This window comes from Hibiscus syriacus, unplaced genomic scaffold (genome assembly GCF_006381635.1).
Source record: "Hibiscus syriacus cultivar Baekdansim isolate YM2019G1 unplaced genomic scaffold, ASM638163v2 tig00006570_pilon, whole genome shotgun sequence".
Classification (NCBI taxonomy): Eukaryota; Viridiplantae; Streptophyta; class Magnoliopsida; order Malvales; family Malvaceae; genus Hibiscus; species Hibiscus syriacus.
The window spans coordinates 895,335-917,460 of NW_024062102.1; the positions used below are offsets into that span (position 1 = coordinate 895,335).

Genomic DNA, 22,126 nt, shown 5'->3' on the forward strand with positions numbered 1-22,126 from the left:
TTTTTTTATTCATTAATTTTTTAAGATGAACCATGTACGTTTTTTGTCTTAAGAATGATAAAACTCTCCTATCAAAGATTTAACATATTATATTATCAATTACTTGTTATCACATTATTAACGACAGTAAATGTAGGACTTGCTCATAAATTATTTATATTTATAAATATTGATTAAATTTGTATTGAATACATAAATAAAAAAAAATATGAACGGAACCTTCGTCCGGTAATAAGTTACCCGGATGAATTGAAAATCAAAATTCTTACCGTTCAAGCTCTTAATCGATATTATTCATAATCGTGCTTTTAAATTGTAAATAAACGTGGAGGGAAAATATTATATATATTCAACGGTAATTAGAAAGAAAAACTGAGAAAAAAGCATTAAATTCAGATGAGCTGCAACAGAAATTTTGATGATTCACAGGACTGCAAGTTATTAATTTGGACAGCAAAGGACTCGTTCTCAAGTCACTATCTAGCCAAATCCAAAAACTATTAACCCTAGTTTGGATCAATTTTCGAAGAATTGAAACAGAAAACTATGTTACAGAGATGAAGTATAAAACATATGCAATATGACCCGTCACGCTATGCTATAACATTAACGTCCAAAACCCTTTGATTATTTTTTTTGGAAAAAAAAATGAAGAAATTGACAATAACAATGGGACATTCAATGAAGAAACCGGAAAGACGCCAACTTCCATACTGTTTGGTCGTATATTTTCCCGAGAAAATCAATATTTCTCGGGAGGTGGGGGTCCATTAATATGCCATTATCTCACTAATTACCATACATTGGACCATGCTCTAATTTAATGGTTTTTGAAATACACATTTTATCTTTTGATAAGTAAAAGCCTGCAGAGTAAATGGCTCTAAGAACGTTGGGTTTGGTTGTCTCAAGCAGAAACTATCAACCGTTGCTTTTCTCTTTTCGTTCTTTGCATAAACCTTCAGCTTTTGACACGTGGAGTGCCCTGTATAAGCACACCAGATAATCCAATAATTATATTCCATCCTTCTGGTAAACTAAAATATGTAAATATTTTAGATAAATTAAAATGTAAGGCGTGCGTATATAGATGCACACCAGATAATGCGTGAAAAAATATATTAATAATGCTTATAGCATGGTGGTAAAAAAACATTTTAGATTAAAATATTGATTACATCTAAATTAATTACATCGATTTCGCTTCAAGTCTGAGTTGATCTTCGTGAGATTCAAACGAGAGCATGGCGCACAGTTTAGAAGCTTCGGCCATCTATAATTTTAGCTTCTGAGTCTGAAGCCCAATTTCTTGAAGACTGAGAATAGAACGTTGATGATTAGGTTAATTTGTTATTTGTTTTATACGGAGACTAACTATTTTAATTGGAAATTAATGGCTCAAGAGTTTGGGATTATCAAAAACATATCATTGTAAAATGTATGAAATCACTTAATAAACATCATGTAATAAACCATACCATAAAAACTTTAATTTAATAGCAGCAATTACAGAAATTGAAGGAATAGTGAATCAAAGATCATTTTCAACCTATAAAATCAAAGGAATAAAATGTGCTTAGGCACCACTCGTTTCATCTTCCCACTGTGTTCGGTTCTTGTTTTTTCTCATAACTTTTCTTCAATTTGATGCAGACTGCAAACTACTGAGCATGCCAATAAATATCTGTTTACACTCCAAAGTTTCCAAGCATTTTTGTTTTTATTGCATTCAAATTTTATTTTATACTTTTTAAATTTATATATTCACCCTTAAGTCATATTTGCACCTTTGTCTTCGAATGTATTGACTTTTTTTAAAAAAATTATAGTGGTTAAGTATTAATTCAGTAATTTTATGCATTTAATGCAGTTGTTTCTTTTTAAAATTAGTATAATTACATTTTAGTTCTTTTAATAGTACATTATCCACTGCCACAAGTTATCAAAATTTCATTTTTAATACTTTTTTATTATACATATTTAATCTTGATGACTGAATTTAAAAATTTAGAACCCAACCAAGTTTTTGGTATGTATAATTATTTATTTATTTTATAACTTGTTTGTTGTTGAGAAATCTTTTGTACAAAATATTGAAATATCTTAACCAATTGGATTGATCTTAACAAATACGAAATTTATTCCCAAATTCAACGATAAATCATTTCTCAGAAAGAAATTATTTTCCAACAGCATACATATATTGTTATGCTAAAATAGTTAATGAATGTGAATCTGCTTAATTTTATGAAATTTTTAAAAAGAGAACGAAAAATGTTTTAAGATAATATTGGCGAAAGAGCAGAAGATAATGAGAGTACAATGCCAAAATCCTGGCTGGAATTGTACCTATCTTATGATAATGACTTCCCAATTTGAAAAATCAACGGCTATGATCTCTCTTCATAGAACATTGAAGTAGTACCAGGTTAAATAAATCCAATGGTAGATATTATTAAATTTGATAATAATTATAAAAAAAAATAGTATTTATTTTTTAAAATAATGTGAGATAATTATAAGGTAGTATCTATTTAGAATTATTATTCTGTTAATAACTTACACATATTTTACAAATACAATTGTTCGAACTAAATTTTTTACTACATAAATCGTTAATTCAAAATTGACATTTATTTTGAACAATGGTTTTCGATATTAGTGGGGTAGTGGCTTATTTCTTTTTAAGAAAGAAATTAATATGTAAAATTTGTCTCATGTCATATGAGAATTGCATGGAAATTTCCCCGTACTCTCGAAAAAGTTTCATTTTCATTAATTGCAGCATATCGAAATGTGTCTGGGAACAAAGAAAGAGATGATCTTCAACTATCATGCATTTCTGGAAAAATTACTAGTATACACGATATTTGAAAAATGAAGAATCAAACAACTAATAAAGATGAAGCATCATCATCTTCATCTTCATCTTCAGTACCTTCAATAATAATCATCTCCTCCTTCTGATCTACTTCTGATAATGGAGAAACAAAAGGAATCGTTGTCGAAGAGCAATCCTCAGAGGAGGACAAACAAGAAGATGAAGAAGAAGAAGTGTAAAAAGATAGAGCAGAAGAAGGTGAATTGGTATTATCAGATTTTGAATTAGAAACATTAATGGCGAGTCGACCTACAAGCAAATCATGAAAAGCACCAACGATGTACCCATGGTTGCATTTCCCGTTGGCTCTCAAATACCAGAACAATAGTTGTTCAAGTCCTTCCCAATCTTTTAACCCCTGAGCTTCAACCATTTCTTCCATGGATTCCCTGAAATCGGCGTACGGATCTCGAGACTCCATTGACAATGCTACACTCTCTTTAAAAGGCAACCCATCAATACATTCATCTTCTTCTTCTTCTGTCCTTTTTGTTGCCTCTTCCATGATTGAACTGGTCTCTCCAGGCTCGAAAAACAGCCTATCTGACTTTAAACCTCGGATGACATTCTCTAATGGAAGATTATCATCATCTGTTTCATCAATGGAGTCTAAGTAAGCTGAGTTGATGGTGGTGAAAAGGGTGTTGTTGTTATATGTTCGGAAAGACAGAGTTCTGGGCTGGTGACAAGAAGGCAGCCATTGCCAAGAGTTCTTGGCATTGGCATTGGAGAGAAAAGAAAACTTCATCTTATTCCCCATGATTTTCTTTTTGGTTTTGGTTTATAGTTGGAGATTTATGATAAATAGAAAGAAATGGAGAGGCCACCGGGCATGGGGTGTTTTTGAAATAGTTAAAATATTGGGACTTTGAAAAATTAAATATATTATTGTGTGGCATTAATGGGTGAGTCAGACTGAGTGGGAGGAAGATTTTAAAACAGTGGTGAATCAAGTATTCAAGTTGGTGGAAATTGAAATATAGATAGACATAGACTAACGTTTTATTAATAAATGTGATACAGAAGACCTAAACAAAATAGAAAATAAATTAAACTCATCAGGTGGTCTCAGTGATTAAATGAAGTATTGTCTTCTCTTAAGATTTTAGGTTCAAGCAACTGTATCTATAGGATGTGTCATTGTGTTGTCATTAATTAAGAAATATTCTAAATATACACTACCTTATAATCACTCCAAACTATTTAATTTTTTAGGGTAAAATATATAAATAGTCCCCGAACTTTAAGGTTACCCAACTTTTGAAACTTGCAATACAATCATCGAACTTTTAGTTCGTTTTCAGTAAGGTCCTTATCGTTACCTCTCGTTACAGTTAGCTAACGTTGCACTTAACGACCTTTAACCCACATTCTTCTTCTTCTTCTTCTCTCACCCCACCTCTAGTCAGCGGTGGCTCGCATCGTCATCACCAGCGTCACCAGCGTCGCCTCTGACCACACCTCGACCCTCAATTCATACTCACTGTCCTCTATTTTGTCCCTAATCGTGAGAAGATCGTTTGAACACCCATCCCCGATCTTCGTCATCAACCGTCGGTAATCTTCACCGTCGGTACCAGTAGGAGCGTGCCCCATCCAACCAAACCTTCACTAGCTACTCGCCGAAACTCACCTCTGTTTGCCGTGGAGAGGATCCCGAATCTCATCGGAAAACTCCAACGCCCCTTTTCTGTTTTCATCGATTTTTGGCCGATTGGACTGTCCGTTCTCTACAAAGCCACCACCGTTGGAGTTCTTACATTGTTCCGACCAAAACCTAGTCGGTTGTGCCTCCTCGCCATTGTCCCTCCTCCGTCCGCCGTTGGTTAAAAAGGAGAAGAAAGAGAAGAAGAGGAAGAAGGAGGAGGAGGAGAAGAAGAAGAAGAAGAAGAGGCATTTAACGGCCGTTAAATGTCAGGTCAGCTAATCCTAACGGGAGGTAACGACAGGGACCTTACTGAAAATGAGCTAAAAGTTTGATGATTGTATTGCAAGTTTCAAAAGTTGGGTGACCAAAATGCAAGTTCCCTAAAAGTTCAGTGTGACTATTTATATACTTTACCCTTTTTATCCTTTTTTAATTAAAGTTGAAGAAATAAAAGTAAGAACTAAAAAACAAGCCAAGCTACCTCAGTGGTTAGATGGATGATTATTATCCCTAAAGGTATCAGGTTCGAGCACCAGATACTGCAAAAGTGTTTAAACTTTCATTGTCAATTAATTGAGAATATTTAGAATAGATAATACTTGTAATCACCATAGATTAATAAATAATAATAATAACTAAAAAAGTCATTCTAAAAGCAACATTAAAATTGTTAGTAGTAAAATAACTATATAAAACCAAATATTGAACTGTTGTTTAATTAAAAGAAATTCGGAGAATCAAAGAAAGTATGATTCTGGCCCGATTCCTTTCATTATTTTATTTTAACTTTTTATTTTATTTCAACAAAACACTCAAGCCCCAATTGCACTTACCTGAAAACAGTTAGAGAAAAGAAAAATGAATAACAACAATTGTATATTTCAGGCACCAAGAATAATTGCTTTAAATAAGAGAACTTCAAAGATAACAAATGGACCCCTATGTGTATTTCATGAATCTAAAGAACAATTGCTTAGCTTTTCCATTGCAAATTTAACTAATCGATTTTCAGAAGAACAATTGTGTATTTCGGGCACCAAGAAGAACGATTACTCGATTTGCAATTGATTTGAAATCCAAACAACATTCATTAAATTTTGGTCCACTTCTGATTTTAGAGCGTATTGTACTTAAATTTTAGGATTTATTCACTGCATTTCTATTTATTATAATTTGAATTTGTCTAATAATTTTGTTAAATTGAAACCAAGTACCCTATTATCCGAACTAGCGGATACCCGAGTTTGACATGTACCCAACTCTTACGGGGTCGAGATATGGGTCGATTTTTTAGTACTCAGATATGAATACCTCTAATCCAAGTTGATGTCCATTCCTTTCTGGTCATCATCCGTCCACTAGCATTACACCTCCCCATCCCTCCATGTGCAACTTCCTAAATCCCAAACCCCAAATCAAAATAAAGCCCTAAAATCCTAAATTTCTCCTAGAATTCAAGTCGATGTCCCTTTTCTTGGCTACCCTTCATTCATCAACGATACGCCTCCCTAGCCCTACATGTGTAACCCTCTAAATATCAAATCCACTAAATTATACCTTCTCAAAGTACAACTCCTAATCTCAAACCCTTGATCAAAATGAAGTCATAAAACCCTAAACTTTCCTTAGCATCCAAGATGATGTTCATTTCCTTTTTCAATCACCCCCCGACCATCAGCGTTGTGCCCCTCCTAACCCTTTGTGCGCAACCTCCTAAATCCTAAACCCTCATGATTGTGCTCGAGGGCCCTTCTCTCTCACCCCTGCTCCCAGTAATCGTTGATCTGTCCAAAACCCTACTTTGGTCGTGCGTCCATGCTCTTTTTCCTAGGATGAGCTACCCTACTTGAAACCTTGGCGTCCATCTATTCTGCGGCACCATCAGTTCATTCTAACCTACATGATACACTCCAACGCCCTCACCATATTAGATCTACAACTCCTTATGCAACCACCTTCAAACTAAAACCCCAAAACTCTTAGACTTTAAATTGAATCCTTAAACCCTAAATGATACTCTATAACCCTCATTCTCAATGTGGCAAGGGTTAGAAAAAAGAGGGTGTAATTGATAAGAGTGAAGATGAGGGTTTGAGGTTTATAGATTATGGATTGTAATTAAGGTATAAAGACTTTATATTTTTCATTTTAAATCCTACATGGTAAAAATATTGATAAAATATATCATATCATTGGGAAATATTAATAAAATAAGCCATGTCATCCTAGAGTGATCAAAATAGAAGCAATTAAAAAGTTGAGTAATTAAATTGTAAAATTTTAACGTTCAATGGCCAAAATAGGAGTAAAATGATAATTGAGTGATGATTGGTATAATTTACCCAAATTATAAACCATTGTAAAGGCAAACAACCATTTAATAGTTTTGTTATATGGTGTAAACTACACCATCACTGAACTTTATTCTTTCTTCTATTTTACTTACGATATTTTTAATTTTTTCAATTTACTTAATGAATTTTTAAATTGCTCTTGTTTTGATCACCACAAATTATTTTATTATTATTATTCTATGACGTGGCATTTTTATTATTATTAAATATAAAAATAATTTAAAATAAATAATAAAATATTTTTTTATTATCAAATTTAAAAAGATTTAAAATAATCATCGCCCCTTCTCGACCACATCAGCCTTCAAAACCAACAGTCGTTTGATTCCAAATTGTATCGAGAGAATCACTTTGACACGTTGAGTCTGAATCTAGTGGTTGTTTCACTAGAAAATGTCTCAAAACCCATAAATCTCGACTGAATAATTTCGATTTCCTTAATTTCAATCTCTTATTTGTGAACTTCAGAGCATGTTCCGACGAAATGGAGGTCGGATTCGGACTCAGGGTGTCGAATCGAAGCCACACGTAAAATATGGGACCAAACAACCACCATATATGGCGTTCGACTTTTTGGTTTCTTTGCTTTTGATCTGATCAGACTCAGGGGGTTGAGACGAAACAACTAATGAAATCTGAGACCGAATGGCCACCATCTACGATAGTCGAAGGTGGCATCTAATGACGATGAACAGTAGACGACCTGGCCACCATCTACGATAGTCGAAGGTGGCATCTAATGACGATGAACAGTAGACGACCGTCACCTGGTTTTAGTTTTATATTTTAAATTATTTTTATATTAAATAATAATAAAAATACCACATCATACTAAAATAATAATAAAAATAATTAAGCATGATAAAAACAGAAGCAATTTAAAAGTTCAATGAGTAAATTAAAAAACTGAAAGTACAATGAATAAAATAAGAGAGAGAGTAACACTTGGTGATGAATAGTGTAGAACCCATTTACCCTATTATATTTACTCAAATAACATTAAAAATAAGAGACGTTGCCCATACAAGATGTATCCAAAAAAACCCAGAACTTTCAAAAGGGTGATGAAGAAAGCTCTGCCCTGTTTGTTACGACGATTCTATTTTGGATCTTAATGCTTTGGGCCTAATTGTTTTGAGGCAATGAAGGCAGCAAGATTTTCCTGGTGAAATTGACGTGGGTTATTGATGGACTGGAGAAAGCTTTTTGGAAGTTCTTCTGGGCAAAACCTCAACTTCTTTCCTCCAAAATTTCAAGACGGGATTCCCACGGTTCATCATCCCCCTGAGATTCTAGAAGCTGGTACTGGTGAATGGAAGCTATCTCTTGTAGGGCAATTCCTCAGGCCACCTCCTAATTTCTCTACATTGCAACGAATCGTTGATGATCTCTGGAAAAAGGCTCTGCAATGTTCCTGTGCTCAGGTGAGTTTAGCTGGTAAAACTCTCTACATCTTTTCTTTTAACTCTGAATCAGCAATAGATTGGGTTCTTGAAAACGGTCCTTGGCATATACTTAACAAGCCGCTGATTCTTAGAAAATGGGAACCAAATTTGAAGCAACTTAACTTTGATTTATAAAAAATTCCTCTCTGGGTTCACTTGTACAACATACCTCTTGAATTATTTTCTCAAGTAGGCCTTAGCTACATTTCTAGTGCTATTGGAATCCCATTATCAATGGACTCTGTTACTACTTCCAAAACTAAACTATAATTTGCTAAACTTTGTGTTGAAATTGGGGTAAATGATGAAATTCCCAATTACGTTGATTTTGTTCTACAAGATGGTCAGACTACTTCAATTTATGTTGAGATACCTTGGTTGCCTCCAAGATGTAGAAAATGCAATGTATTCGACCATAATGAAAAGGTATGCTTGGAGAAAACCTCTCAAACTCCAGCCATTACTCAAGTCTGGAAGAAAAAGAGTGATTCAAATCCAAAGCCAAAAGCCCCAATTGTTAGAGGAATAGAAGCTCTTCAGGAACCTGATAATTCTAGAGTAACAATTATTGCTGCTCAGCAAGAGAATGGTGATAACTCTGGATCAACATCTTATGCTACTCTCCATGAGAATGGAGCTGCTTTGGATGCTAATTTTCAGGAACCTACTGAAGTACTTAATGATTCTACCGAAGAGCTTAATGACTCTGTTTGTTGATATTCAAACAAAGTCTTCTGATCCTGTTGTTCCTACTGATAATGTTAATTCAGCCCCTCAACAAACAATCACAAAACGAGGTAGAGGCAGACCTAGTAAGGACAAATCAGTTTTAGCTGGTTCAAAAAATAGATTCGAAGTCCTAAATTTGGTTGATGAAAACGCTTCTAACCTAGAGGGCCACCCTAGAAGAATTCGATATGTTTTTTTGGGTGTTGCAGGACTGGTACAGGAGCTTAAAATGAAGAAGGACACAATGGAAAAATCTAAAATTCCTTCAGTTGGTGGAGAGGGAAACACATTGGGTTCATATTCCCAATGATTATCAGCTTTTGGAACGTTAGAGGATTTAATAATCCTCTTAAACAAGATAGAGTGCTTCAAAGGGTAAGTCAAAATAAAGTTGATGTTTTATGTTTGTTAGAGACTAGAGTCAAAGTCGAAAAGTCCAAGGACATTTTTTAATCAAAACTAGCTAATTGGAATGTTAGCTCTAATTATGAGTATGCAACCAATGGGAGAATATGGGTTTTATGGAGGAAATGATTGGAGTTATCTATATTTCATACTTCTGACAAGGTCATTTCTGCAAAGGGTCTGTTCCTTGGTAGCTCTTTTATTATTACAACAGTCTATGGCAGCAATAATGGCATTATCCGAAGACAACTCTGGCAATATCTGTGAGAATTGGATATGAGTATAGGCCACCATCCTTGGATCTTGGGAGGATATTTTAACATTATTCTTCATCCCAATGAAAGGTCTGACTTTGAATTATGTCCTCATTCTTCTTCTAATATGAAGGATTTCCAGAATGTCACTCAAGACTTGGTCCTTCATGATCACCCTTTTTTTAGGCCTTCATTTACTTGGAGCAACAAACAACTTGATTCTTACCTTGCAAGGAAGCTTGACAGGGTTCTTGTCAATACCATATGGGTAAACACCTTTCTTAATTCATTTGTTGAATTTCTTACACCTGGAATCTCTGATCATTGTATGGTTGTTGTTTGGCTCTCGAAAGATACTCTTGCTAATCGTCCCAAGCCGTTTAAGTTCTTTAACTTCTGGACCCTTCACCCTAACTTCTTGAAAATGGTTGATCAATCCTGGCAGAGAGCAGTTCATGGTAATCTAATGCAGATCCTCTTTCATAAACTAAAACGTCTCAAGTCTAGCCTCAGGATCTTAAATAAATCCTATTATAGTGATATCTCTAATAGAGTAAGACAAAAGAAAATTGAGCTCGAACAACAATAACTTAATTCTTTAAAATGAGTTGACTCTTTTGGAAAGGAACCAAAAGGCTAAAGTTCAATGGATTAAAGAAGGTGATAAGTGCTCCACATTCTTTCACTCTGCAGTTGCTGCAAAAATCAAAAAGGACATTATTCGAATACCGATTGATGACAAAAGAAATAGAATTGAATCTCTTTATGTTATGGCTGCTGAAATTCTTGATTTTTACACTAAACTGATTGGGATTATTGATCCTAATGTCAAAGGAAGTGACTTTTTTTTAAAGATATTCTACAGACTTCTCTGCCTACTGAATCTTCTTTAAGCCTGATCAAGGATATTACCACTGAGGAAATCAAAGAAGCTATTTTCTGTCAAGGTAACTACAAAGCATCATGCCTTGATGGATACACACCCTGTTTTTTCAAAAACAGCCTGGTCCATTATTGGTGATGATGTGGTAGCAGCAGTAAAATTTTTCTTCCAGCAGTCTTCTCTCCTGTCTGCTTTCAATGCAACCACAATTGTTCTAGTTCCTAAAATCCTTAATCCTAACACGGTTAAAGACTTCAGGCCAATCTCATGTTGTTCAGTGATTTACAAGGTCATCACAAGGATTTTAGTCAAAAGGCTTAATAGATTTCTTCCAGGTTTTGTTACTCTTAACCAAACTGTCTTCATTAAAGGTAGGAGTATAGTGGATAATACTATTCTTGCCCAGGAATTGGTTAAGGGATACGGTAGGAAATCCATCTCTCCAAGGTTTACCATGAAGATTGATCTCCAAAAGGCTTTTGACATCATTCACTGGGATTTTATTTCTACTGTTCTGAAAGCTTTAGATATCCCTTTGACTTTTATTGGCTGGATTGAAGCATGTTTCATTGAAGCTAGATTCTCCATTTCTTTTAATGGCAGCTTGATTGGATTCTTCAATGGAGCCAGAGGTATAAGGCAAGGATATGATTACATATCCCCTGGCACAATCTGGTATGGTTTCCTTTATATATCCCTAAACATAGTATGATTACATGGATGGCTTTATTGGATAGACTACCCACTCGTGCTCGACTTCAACGAATGGGGATTGATATGGATGGAAACTGTGTTCTATGTAATTTAGTTATTGAAACAAGGGAGCATTTGTTCTATGATTGTCACTTGGCTACTTACTTATGGGAGAACATAATGCTTCTAACATGACTACGGAAAACCACTCTGTCATGGGAGGATATGATCGCTCAGGCTTGCGAAACATGGAAAGGAAAATCTCTTCTCACTACTATTTTAAAGATTGCTTGGTGCGCATGTATTTATACCTTGTGGGAGGAACGGAATAGAATAATTTTTCAAGGTTGCTCCAGAACTGCTGAAGATATCCTCAAAGTTATCAAATATATTATTGGAATTCAACTTAGAGGAAGAAACATTAATTGATTAGATAGTGTCAATATTAATCTTTGTAATGCATGGGGTATATTTTAACTGATCATTCTTTTTGTTGAATACTTGGATTAAACAAGTCCAAAATCCAATGAATAGAATGATCTTCACGAGATCCCCAAATCAAGGAGAAAAATCAGAATTCAAGAAGTTGGCAAGACCAGAAGAGGTTTTCGCATAAGGCGTGGGCACGACTTATTCATCCTGAGCTATCGCAGAAGAAGTCTTCAGTTAAGGCGTGGGCACACCAACTATCGGTTTTATCAATTTCGGTTTTTTTCAGTTATCGATTTTTTAGATCAGTTTTCAGTTATTTTTTGGATCGTATTAGATCTGAACACCATTATTTGGTATTATAGCAGACTCCGCTTCTTTGGGTAATAAAAGAATTTATCCAAAAAAAAAGATGTATCCAAAATGAACATAGTATTTAGGGTGCGTTTGGTTCATGGAATGTAAGATTACCAGTGGGAATGTAAGATTACCAGGGAATAGGATTACTGGGAATGTTGTATTTTGTGTTTGGTTGACTTAGCAGGAATGTAAGATTACCGTGTTTGGTTAAAGGAATAAAAGATTATTGAAATGTATATTTGACCAAATTGTCCTTATTATATATTTGTATAATATTACAAATTGGAAAATATTTATATATTTTCTTTAAAAAAATTTAAATTCATAATATTTATATATTTTTTACAAAATTAAAAATAAAAAAAAGTTTAATGAAAGGGTAAAATTTTATTTAAACCCTTGAACTTCATATAAAATTTTAATTATAATTTTTTTTTGTAAATCTAAAATAATTTAGGGATAAATTTGTAATTTAACCTTCGTAGAATTTTTATTATTCAATGACAGAAGAAATATATTTTTGAAAAAAAATATAAAAAATTAAGGGCATTTTAGTCCAAAACATCGGTAATCCAACAATACCTAAGGAAATAGAGGTAATGATATTCCCGGTAATATACCCAAAAAATCCACTATTGATAATCTTACATTACCGAGAATAGGATTCCCGAGCTAACCAATCAGGGAAATGTGGATTCCATTCCCATAGGAATCTCACATTCCCCCATCCAAACACCCCTTAGTTAAAGCGTGACTGACTATACAGAGACACATCTGTCAGATAATATCATTTACAAATTTATAAACCTAAAATCAGTAAATCTATCTTGGAGATATAGACGCTATAAATATCCTACTTCAACTTAGGTCAAAGCTTTTCCTTATTTAAGTTGTTTACATATCATATTTTTTAAGTTGTTTACATATCATATTTTTTAAGTTGTTTACGTATCATAAATGGTACGTATATACGCAAGATTTTATATTATTACATATAATTTTAAAGTGAATATTAAATATCAATATATACTATTAATGTCATATATATATTATTAATATAATAATTAAATAATTTTTAAAATTAAATATTAATTTGAATATTAATGTTATACATGTTTATTAATCATTAATATCTTAGAAATATTATGACTAATTTGAATATTATGATTTCTTCAAAATTAAAATTATTATTAATTTTGATTAATATTAAAGACATTCATAAATAACCTTAAAAGAATAGCAACTTATTTTTTTATAAAAGTTGTTGATTTTTATTAAAATAGAAAATATTCAAATTACAATTAAAGTTTACAACCACAACTGTAAACTAAACATATAATAAAAATATTTTTCTAAATACAAGAAAACTAGCCACTTAAGATCACACAATGACCATATAAGTAAAATGTTTAAAAAAACCTAACCAAATAAACTCGAACAAGAGATAAGTACGAATAGATCTAATTGCATCGGCAAATAAACCCCAAAAGGGAATAAAGCTATTGAAAGACCACTAACATACCGCAAATTAGAATCGAGTAATGTGAAAATACTATCCACGAACGCAAATCGTATATCTAAATTCAATATGAGGGTCCAAAGCAGAGAAGATTATCATGATAACAAATAAGTGTCATATTGATCAGTCGTGACGATGTCAAATCCAACCATGAAAAATTAAACGAAAACAACGACCAAACAACCGAAAAAATGACATAGAGACAGAAAAAAAACATGCCAAAAATGTAGAATTATTAAGAATAAAAAAAAAGATACGCTAGAATAAAGCAAAAGAAAAATAATGAATACCAATGGTTGGCAACTAGTACCAAGACTAGTGCCATCGCCGATCACAAAGATAAATAAGAAAAGAGATTAACGACAACTTATTTAACTTAAAAAAGAATATAAGAGCTTACATAAATAAAATATATTACTATTTTTTTGAATAATTCAATGTTATTATAAGATAATATATGTATAAATTTTTTCTTAAATAATTAAAACAAACACTCCATGTAGATGCAACTGCTCGAGTCCAAAATCTTTAAAGAAAATAAAATTATTTTTAACAATTAAAACCACTTGATGAGTTCAACAAAAATAAAATATACTAGTTGAATCATTTTTTTTTTTTTGAACAATTTCTATCTAGGGGAAAGAGAGAGGGAGAATTTTACTTCTATTATGAAAATTGAACTCATAATCTAAGAGAAAGTATCAATTAAAAGGTTTTAATTATGTACTTTAAATATTAAATATAAAAAAAGTACATATGTCACAAGGTTAAATTTATAGACAGCTTACAAAAATTTTATATACACACACTAATATTACATCGGTGGTCCATTCCAGTCCCCGAAACTTATCCATACAAAAGTTCAAGTTCAAACAATATTTTTCATTTCACTCTCACTACTTGAAATCGTTTTTTTTTTTCAAATCCTTCCTTATTATGCATATGGTTTCTGAAACCAACTGCATCAAAGTCACCTGATTGAAGATCATTACTTTCTTTATAATTAATTGGTCGAAAGTATAATTTAGAATATTCCAACATATTACTTTTATTAAATATTCTTTGTCATTAATTTAAATAAATAAAAATATATTGTTATTAAATCTCAACTAAATGAGTGTAGCAAAGTGTATACATCTCAATCGGTCAGTTTAGAAACAACGTGTACGATTAACTGATGTTGATAGACACAAAATAAAATGGTTTTAATTTGAATAAATTAAAATTTTAGTTTAATTGTATTAAATAAGTGTTATTCAAATATTTGTGTTTTGAATAATTTATTTAGATAATTATGAATTAAATTTATATAAAATATCAAAACACAATATAACATAAAAAAAATTTAATATTATTCAAACGCATAAAAAATAATATGAATATTATTTGAATAAATGAACATACAAAAAACTTCATAAAACCAATTATTTATACATAAAAATCCATATTAAAAATATTATTGGTTTGATACTTCTAAATAATGTGGGCCAATCTATTTAAATTCAAAGTTCAGGTAATGCAAATCAACTCGCCAATGTGTGTTAAATTATTTTCAATGTTTTAAGAATGTGTTTAAGTGTCCTTTTCTGTATTATATTTCAATCCATCCAATTTCGTTTATCTAAAATATTAAAATATAAAATGTTTTTAAAAAAAATTAAATCACCACAAAAAATTAGGCAAAACATTATATGAATTCATATGCTTTTTTTTTTGTTGATAATATGTATTCTGATGAATTATTGTAAACTAGTTCCATTTCATGTTTAGGATTTCTTTTAATAGTTTGAGGTGATTATAATGTAGTATTTGTTTATAATTTTTTTTATTTGTAAATAGACAATACACACACACTACATAATATGTATGCAATTGCTCGAATCTAAGTCTTCTAAAAAATTAATATTCTTTTTATACTGTAGAGACCACCTAATAAGTTTTCATGATTAACAATTAGGATTAATGTAATGGGGGTTGTAAAGATTAAATGATCCATTGGGTTGTATGTTTGAGGTGAGAGATTCCTTGTAATTCCGTAAATAGCTCAAATGATTGTATGTGAATATAAAAGGGGAAGAATGAAGGGGCTCAAGTAGAATCATAGGTCAGGCTCTATTTTCAACTAAAATCACAGAGACTTGGGACAATAATGCTAACCATCTTAGCCTTTAGACACACAAATTGCAAACTAGTTGACCTGGAATGAAAAGGACTTCAACCCAATAATGCACGCTTCTGCATGTTCCTTGCTCATATCAACTGGCCATACCTGACAAAAACACCTTCGCCGTTGAACCATTTCAGAACCCCATTCCTTTATTAAAAACAAAATCTTGCACACTATATATATTGATAGGTGGATAAAAGAATATATTTTTAGTCTCTAATTCATTTATATTAAACTTCTTACGTGGTTTGTACATCACTATACACCAGATAAGTTAATATTTGAGTATTTCTTTATATTGATTGCTGGCCATACTTATTGTTTATTCACTTGTTGATTTCAATCTCATAGGTTGCTGAATTCATCTTGTGATTGAAAGATTCAAATGTTGATGGCTTAAAGAGCTGACGTAGGATCGAATCTTGATTTCATCCATAAATTACGCACATGCTTCAATCTAAATGATGGGTGAGTTGGGTGACATCCTAGATATGTGCAATTGAGTTTCTTGACTCGTGTTTAGTGACCATCACTGTGAATACCTTAGCGTTGGTTACCAAGTCATTTAGTTTATTAGTAATGTCTTTTAATCCTCTAATTGAATTTTGCAGATATCAAGAAAAATCATTCATGGTTATTCTAAATCAAGAGTAAAATACATTGATCAAGAGAAATTTGTCCCCGTAATGAAAGCAAGAGTGTACTGGACAACAAATTAGTTGTGGATTCAATTACACTCCCAAGGTTGATATAAAAAAAAACACTCTTCCTACTCATGGAGCATTAAGAACGAGGATAGGTGTTATATTCAGTTTCCGACAAATGCAAGATAAAAGCTTGGAGAAAGCATGAGAGGAGCAATATAATTATCTTTGAAAGGTAATACTCATATGTAAGGATAAAAATTTTTATTGATAATTTGTTTTTGTCTCTAGAATTTTATAAATTTGTGCTCTCTTAAAATTTTAAAATTCACCCCTAATATAAAATTTTACACCCGTACCTACTCATAAGGATATTCTTGAATGGAAGTATTTATTTTAGTTTTATAGAAGTTTAAATTTATCTTGCGTGGCATTCGTTGATAAGGAAACTAATCTAGTGGAAAGCAAGAACTAATGAATAAGGAAAGCATATTCTTTCACATCTCCCGCTAGATGGACCAGAGAAAACAACCAAGCTAGAAAAGATACTCGATTTAAGAATTTATATTCATACGGCCTAATTAATACTCAGAGAAATATGTAAAAGGAATTGAAATTGCAAAAGGATTATAGGTAACTTCACACTTGTTTAACTGTTTAAGGAATCTAGTTTTCTCCATTCATAATTGTCAATGACTCAAACTCCTAACTTTGTTTAAGGAATCTAATAATCATCCCACTAGATCAACTAATTGTTGGTGAACTCCATCCCTTTTAACAAACTACATTAATAAGAAAAATAATTTAAAATAATAAAAAATAACAAAATTAAGATAAATAATGTATCAAGACATATTTAACACGAATTAAAAAGTGGCGTTTATCTAAACATGTTTAAAAACATGTAAAAATAAGTTCAACAAATATAACAAAAGACACAAATGAGGCAACTACATTTGTAAACTACTTGTAATACAATAGCAGATGGCAAGGAAAATATCATACGCTAAAATAACAGCAACAACGACACACCTGTAATACAATCATATTTTTTTGCTTCTTTTCTTCGACCTTCTGCTTGGTTCGGAAAGATTAACATGCATTGAACAGAAAAGCAAACCCCCAAAAAAAAGCATATAACATACAGCAAAATTCATCCTCAATTCGGACTTCTTCTCAATTGGAAGCATGACACAAAGCATAGATCAATTAACAAGGCTGAATTGTTTGATTGTCGGAACTTCGAAGTAACACAAATTCCTGGATCTTTTTTTGTACATAGAGGAACAAATAGATCAAAGAACAAGAAAATTCTGCAATTCTACTAAATCAAGGGGAAAAAATGAGGGTAGAGCTAAAACCGATAATCAAAAGGGCATTTTTTATATTTGACACACGGATAAAGTCCCATTAATCATACAGCATCCCCTCAACAAAGTTTGATAAGAAAGGATAATGAAGATGAACCCAAGAAAAGGTAATTGGAGAAGCTTTTAGAGGCATTCCCCAGTATTTTCTTTAGATCAACAAGCATTACAAACTATATACTGCGTACCAGAAATGCAATTGGATCCAGGACATCTAAAATCTTGAGAGCTAGAAGTAGGTGCCCTCCAAAGGTTGGACCAGCTTTCGGTTATGTGGGGCTGTCATCTCCTTTTTCAGCTGCGTCAGTATATCCTCCATGGTATACTCCCTCTGCCAATTTGCAAGAAGTCCAAACTTCTTTGGTTCCACCTGTTGCCATCAGATGCCATCAAATTATTGTCATTTAGTTTCATTAAGCATACTTGTTAAAAAATAAAACAAATACAGTTGCATTAATCAGAGTGCCCTGCACAGTTGAATTGCTTTCAGAATAATGAGTATTCGAGTTCCATTACAGAGAAAGAAAGCAGGAGATGGGTGGGGGTTGAGGGTTGGGCAGTTTACAAATTGAAACAAACCTGATTGCACCATTCTCAAACCAGTGAATTGTTTATAGAATCAATAAATAAAAGCAGCATAGGATCAACAAGCAGATGCAGATATGAAACAAATTACTAGTATACCACTCCGGTTTCATGGTTAACACAAGTCATGTTGATCCTTGAATGGAAACGAACACTTGGCGGCTTCTCAGGATAATCTTTATCGCAGAACAGCTTCAGCTGATAAATTCGACCTTCATGTACAGTCTGACAGCGGGAAAAACAAAAATCACCCACAAAGAAAGAAATAAAATTCCATGTACGAAATGATCAATATAAAATCAAGCAACAAAACATCAAAATATTTGTGAAAAGAATCATGAGCAACGATAAGGTACTAGGGTAATGACATATCAGCCCAAAGTTTTCAGAATATTCACAGATGGTTGGCTATACAAACCCAATGTTTCATCCAAAGGAACAACATCAAAATATATGATTTCTTGACTGTAAATTAAGCAAATTACATTATGAGGACCAATAATGGTGCCAGTCCAAGAGCGCATGTAAATGTCATCTCCGTCATCCATTCCATAGCTAACAGTACCATCACCAATACCTTTTTCCCCACGCTCAAGTTCCTCTAACAATCTGAAGTTCCGAGGCACTGCAAAAAGAATTTATAATACTCATGATATGTAAAGCTAATACTATAACAAGTTCGAGCATTGCACTTGATGCCAATGAACACCAATCTAGAAGTGCGAAAAGTAATCCGACTCACATTTTTTCAGGTTAATCATGTTAAAATGAATAACAATCATATTGCTCGAGTATAATCAGATTAAACCTTCCATTTATTAATAATTTGTCTCAGTTAGTTTCAATGATCACCAATGAGTCAGCTCCCTAAGCTTCTTTCATATCAGATTATGACAAATTATTCGTTTCACCTTCTTACCATAAATCAACCTGCCACTGCTTAATTGTTTCAAAGTCATTAATGTTTCTTACAATCTCCTCGGGTTTGAGGCGTGAACCCCTTGAAGTTAGACGGTTCAGGTAGTATAAAAGGGAAAAAGAGGTGGCATCAATAATGAGAATAATAACTTGTCTCTAATAATAACCTAAATTAGCCCTCCAATACGGTAACTGTTCAAAGAATGTACGAATTTAAACCCTTACAAGCCTGACATAGCAACAATTTTACACACCAAAAGAACTTCATAATCATCAATGGTTATACCACGTACTTCAATTATAAAAAATACACAACGAAATATGAATTTTCATCATGTTCTTGATTCAAAAGTTTACATGCAAAACAAATTCAGGACACTTCTGGAACATAAACCATCAACACTCATAAAACTTTATGATAGCAGTATTTACATGACCTCGAATTTGTCAATGTAAAGATTCTCAGCAGAAATATAAATGTAATTTAGCAAATTTGTTAATAAAATATCCAGCATTAGATTAAAACATCATACGATACATACTTTAAATTGCTAAATATATACTCAAGCTAGGCAAAAAACATATTTTACATCGAATATGACAGAAATGAAACCAAACCAAAAACAATTACGGAAATTTAAAGCTACCCAAAACTTCAAATGAACAATAACTCCATAGAACAATAGAAAAAACAAAGGGACCCTTTCAATTTCTTATCTTAATCCACATAAACTAGCCAAATCACTGATCACATATAACGAAAAAGCGACGAAATCTACGAAACCCATGTATGGAATCTAGGAATGATTAATAAAAACGCAAGATCGACAAGGGAAATAAAGAATGGAGAAAGGGGATCGAAGGGCTAACCCACGACACTCGATCCTCCTGAGCCAAGCGCCATGGGTGGTTCTGTAGAGGGTTTTGTATGATGGGTTTGAAGAGAACTAATCAATTAGAGATACAAAGCTATAATAAAAGCAAGAGAGGAGTCAGATTAGAGAATCTCGTAAAAGGAAGGCGACGAAATGAAAGGCAAAGCTGAGAATAAATGGGACATTTTTATTTGTCTTAAACGATGGCAAGTTGGCAACTAACTTTTATTAATAAAAATAGTATAAATAATTAAAATTACAACACACTTATAAAAAAAATTAGGATAATAATCATTAAAAATTTATACATAAAATTAAAATATTAAATTCAAACCTACGAAAAAATGAAATATTCTATTGAGAATGACATCTAATATCAAAAGACCACTAACATTCATAAAACTTTTTATCTTTGTCGAACGAGACACTTTTACGAATGATAAAGAAGCGGATCGAAAACGAACAAAATAATTTGGTAGGCTGCTTTACTACACAATATTAATTATATCGACAAACAACATTTTACTAAAGATGTGATATGCAAACCAATCAAAAAACAAATAGGATCACCAACACGACCGTAGAGGTATACGAAAAACGTACCAAAAGCCATAAGGAACGTGCCACAAGAGTAGAAAAAAAATGTCACAAGGACAAAAATTCTTATTTAGAAAAAAAGAAAAAAAGACATAATATGAAAAAATAAGAAAAATAAAAATCACCGACAGTCGACAACCAATATTAATATTGGTGTCGTTGTCGGTTAAACAAAAATAAAAGAAAAAGAAGAATACGACATAAAAATATTGAGAGAAAATTTAGGTTAAAATAAATATCATATTTATGTTTGTTTATTTAACATATTTTTATCTTCAATTTACTTTCATTTAAAATAAATATTTTCAATTTATTTTTGAAGGTGTTTGTATTTGTTCGTTAGTTTAATATTCGACAATCAGCCATCTCTTTTTTATTACTTTTATTTGCAAGTCAAAAAATGATGAAATTAAGTAACTAGTTATTATATTTCTAAGATTCATAATTTTAACTTCAAAGTTTCCATTATATTCAATTTAATCTTTATTTTCGTCAATATTTTAAATGCAAAAAGAAAAAGAAATGAGAACTGAGTAAATGAGACAATAAATAAGGATGTTTGTGAACATAAATGAATCCAACACACATATATTCATGTTTATTTTTTTTAATAAGAAATGAGCCTAAAAGGATAAGTTAGGCATATCCCAGACGGATATAGAGGGACTCAAGATGTCTCGTTTTAGTAGCTCATCTACATGTGGCATCTTGGAGTCAAATACCACCGTTTGACTAGAGTTGTTTCCATCTGTCTTGAGAAGTAAATCTGCAACCATATTTACTTCGCGACGAATGAGTTTAAAATCCACGCAACAAGCTTTATTAAGGAGTCTTACTATTTCTCGGATGAAAGAGTAGGGGCTATCAAAGGCTGCGTCAACTTAAATGTATATACATGTATGTGCGAGAGAATAAAGAAGTTCTTTGTCTCTTCTAAAACAATTTCTTTGTTTCGGAATGAGTTTATGGGAACAAGTGTATCTCATTAATCATTGACGGTTGATTTCTTCTGGTTTGGATGAATAATTGTTACAGGTGAGAGGATAATCATCGATCGATATTTTTCTGATAGAGAGAGTTGATTATAAGAAAGAAGTTGAATCTTCTTGACACCATAAGATCAAACAAGCTAAAGACCTTGTAATACACCCAAAGCTCTGCTGCAACGACTGAGGTAGAGCCAAATTCCTGTTGAAGCCTGTGATGAAGTTACCAAGGTGGTCTCGAAGAACTCCACCAACAACTTAATTATATATACATATATGTGCAAGAGAATAAAGAAGCTTTTTGTCTCTTCTAAAACAATTCCTCTGTTTTGGAATGAGGTGATGGGAACAAGTTTATCTCGTTAATCATTGACGATTCACTTCTTC

At 32.4% G+C, this 22,126-nt stretch overlaps 2 protein-coding genes across 2 annotated transcripts; both read right to left on the reverse strand.

The window, feature by feature from the left end:
• Positions 1-2,885: 2,885 nt before the first annotated feature.
• LOC120200762 (transcription repressor OFP15-like) lies at positions 2,886-3,671 on the reverse strand. Its single transcript, XM_039201515.1, has one exon. The coding sequence runs from the start codon at positions 3,639-3,641 to the stop codon at positions 2,886-2,888; it is 756 nt and encodes a 251-aa protein (XP_039057446.1). The 5' UTR covers positions 3,642-3,671.
• A 14,103-nt stretch (positions 3,672-17,774) lies between these two features.
• On the reverse strand, positions 17,775-20,337 carry LOC120200831 (ubiquitin-conjugating enzyme E2 variant 1D-like). Its single transcript, XM_039201576.1, has 4 exons — positions 20,152-20,337; positions 18,849-18,988; positions 18,463-18,588; positions 17,775-18,148 (listed from the first exon to the last, which is right to left on the reverse strand). The coding sequence occupies exons 1-4, from the start codon at positions 20,183-20,185 to the stop codon at positions 18,008-18,010; spliced, it is 441 nt and encodes a 146-aa protein (XP_039057507.1). The 5' UTR covers positions 20,186-20,337; the 3' UTR covers positions 17,775-18,007.
• Between the last annotated feature and the right edge of the window lie 1,789 nt (positions 20,338-22,126).

Excerpts from the sequence above, each read along its gene's own strand:
- LOC120200762 (XM_039201515.1), bottom strand. The coding sequence starts at position 3,641 with ATGGGGAATAAGATGAAGTTTTCTTTTCTCTCCAATGCCAATGCCAAG.
- LOC120200831 (XM_039201576.1), bottom strand. The coding sequence starts at position 20,185 with ATGGCGCTTGGCTCAGGAGGATCGAGTGTCGTGG. Across the intron at positions 18,989-20,151 it reads AGGAGGATCGAGTGTCGTGG|TGCCTCGGAACTTCAGATTG; the intron begins GTTAGCCCTTCG and ends TTCTTTTTGCAG. Across the intron at positions 18,149-18,462 it reads TTAACCATGAAACCGGAGTG|GTGGAACCAAAGAAGTTTGG; the intron begins GTATACTAGTAA and ends TGATGGCAACAG.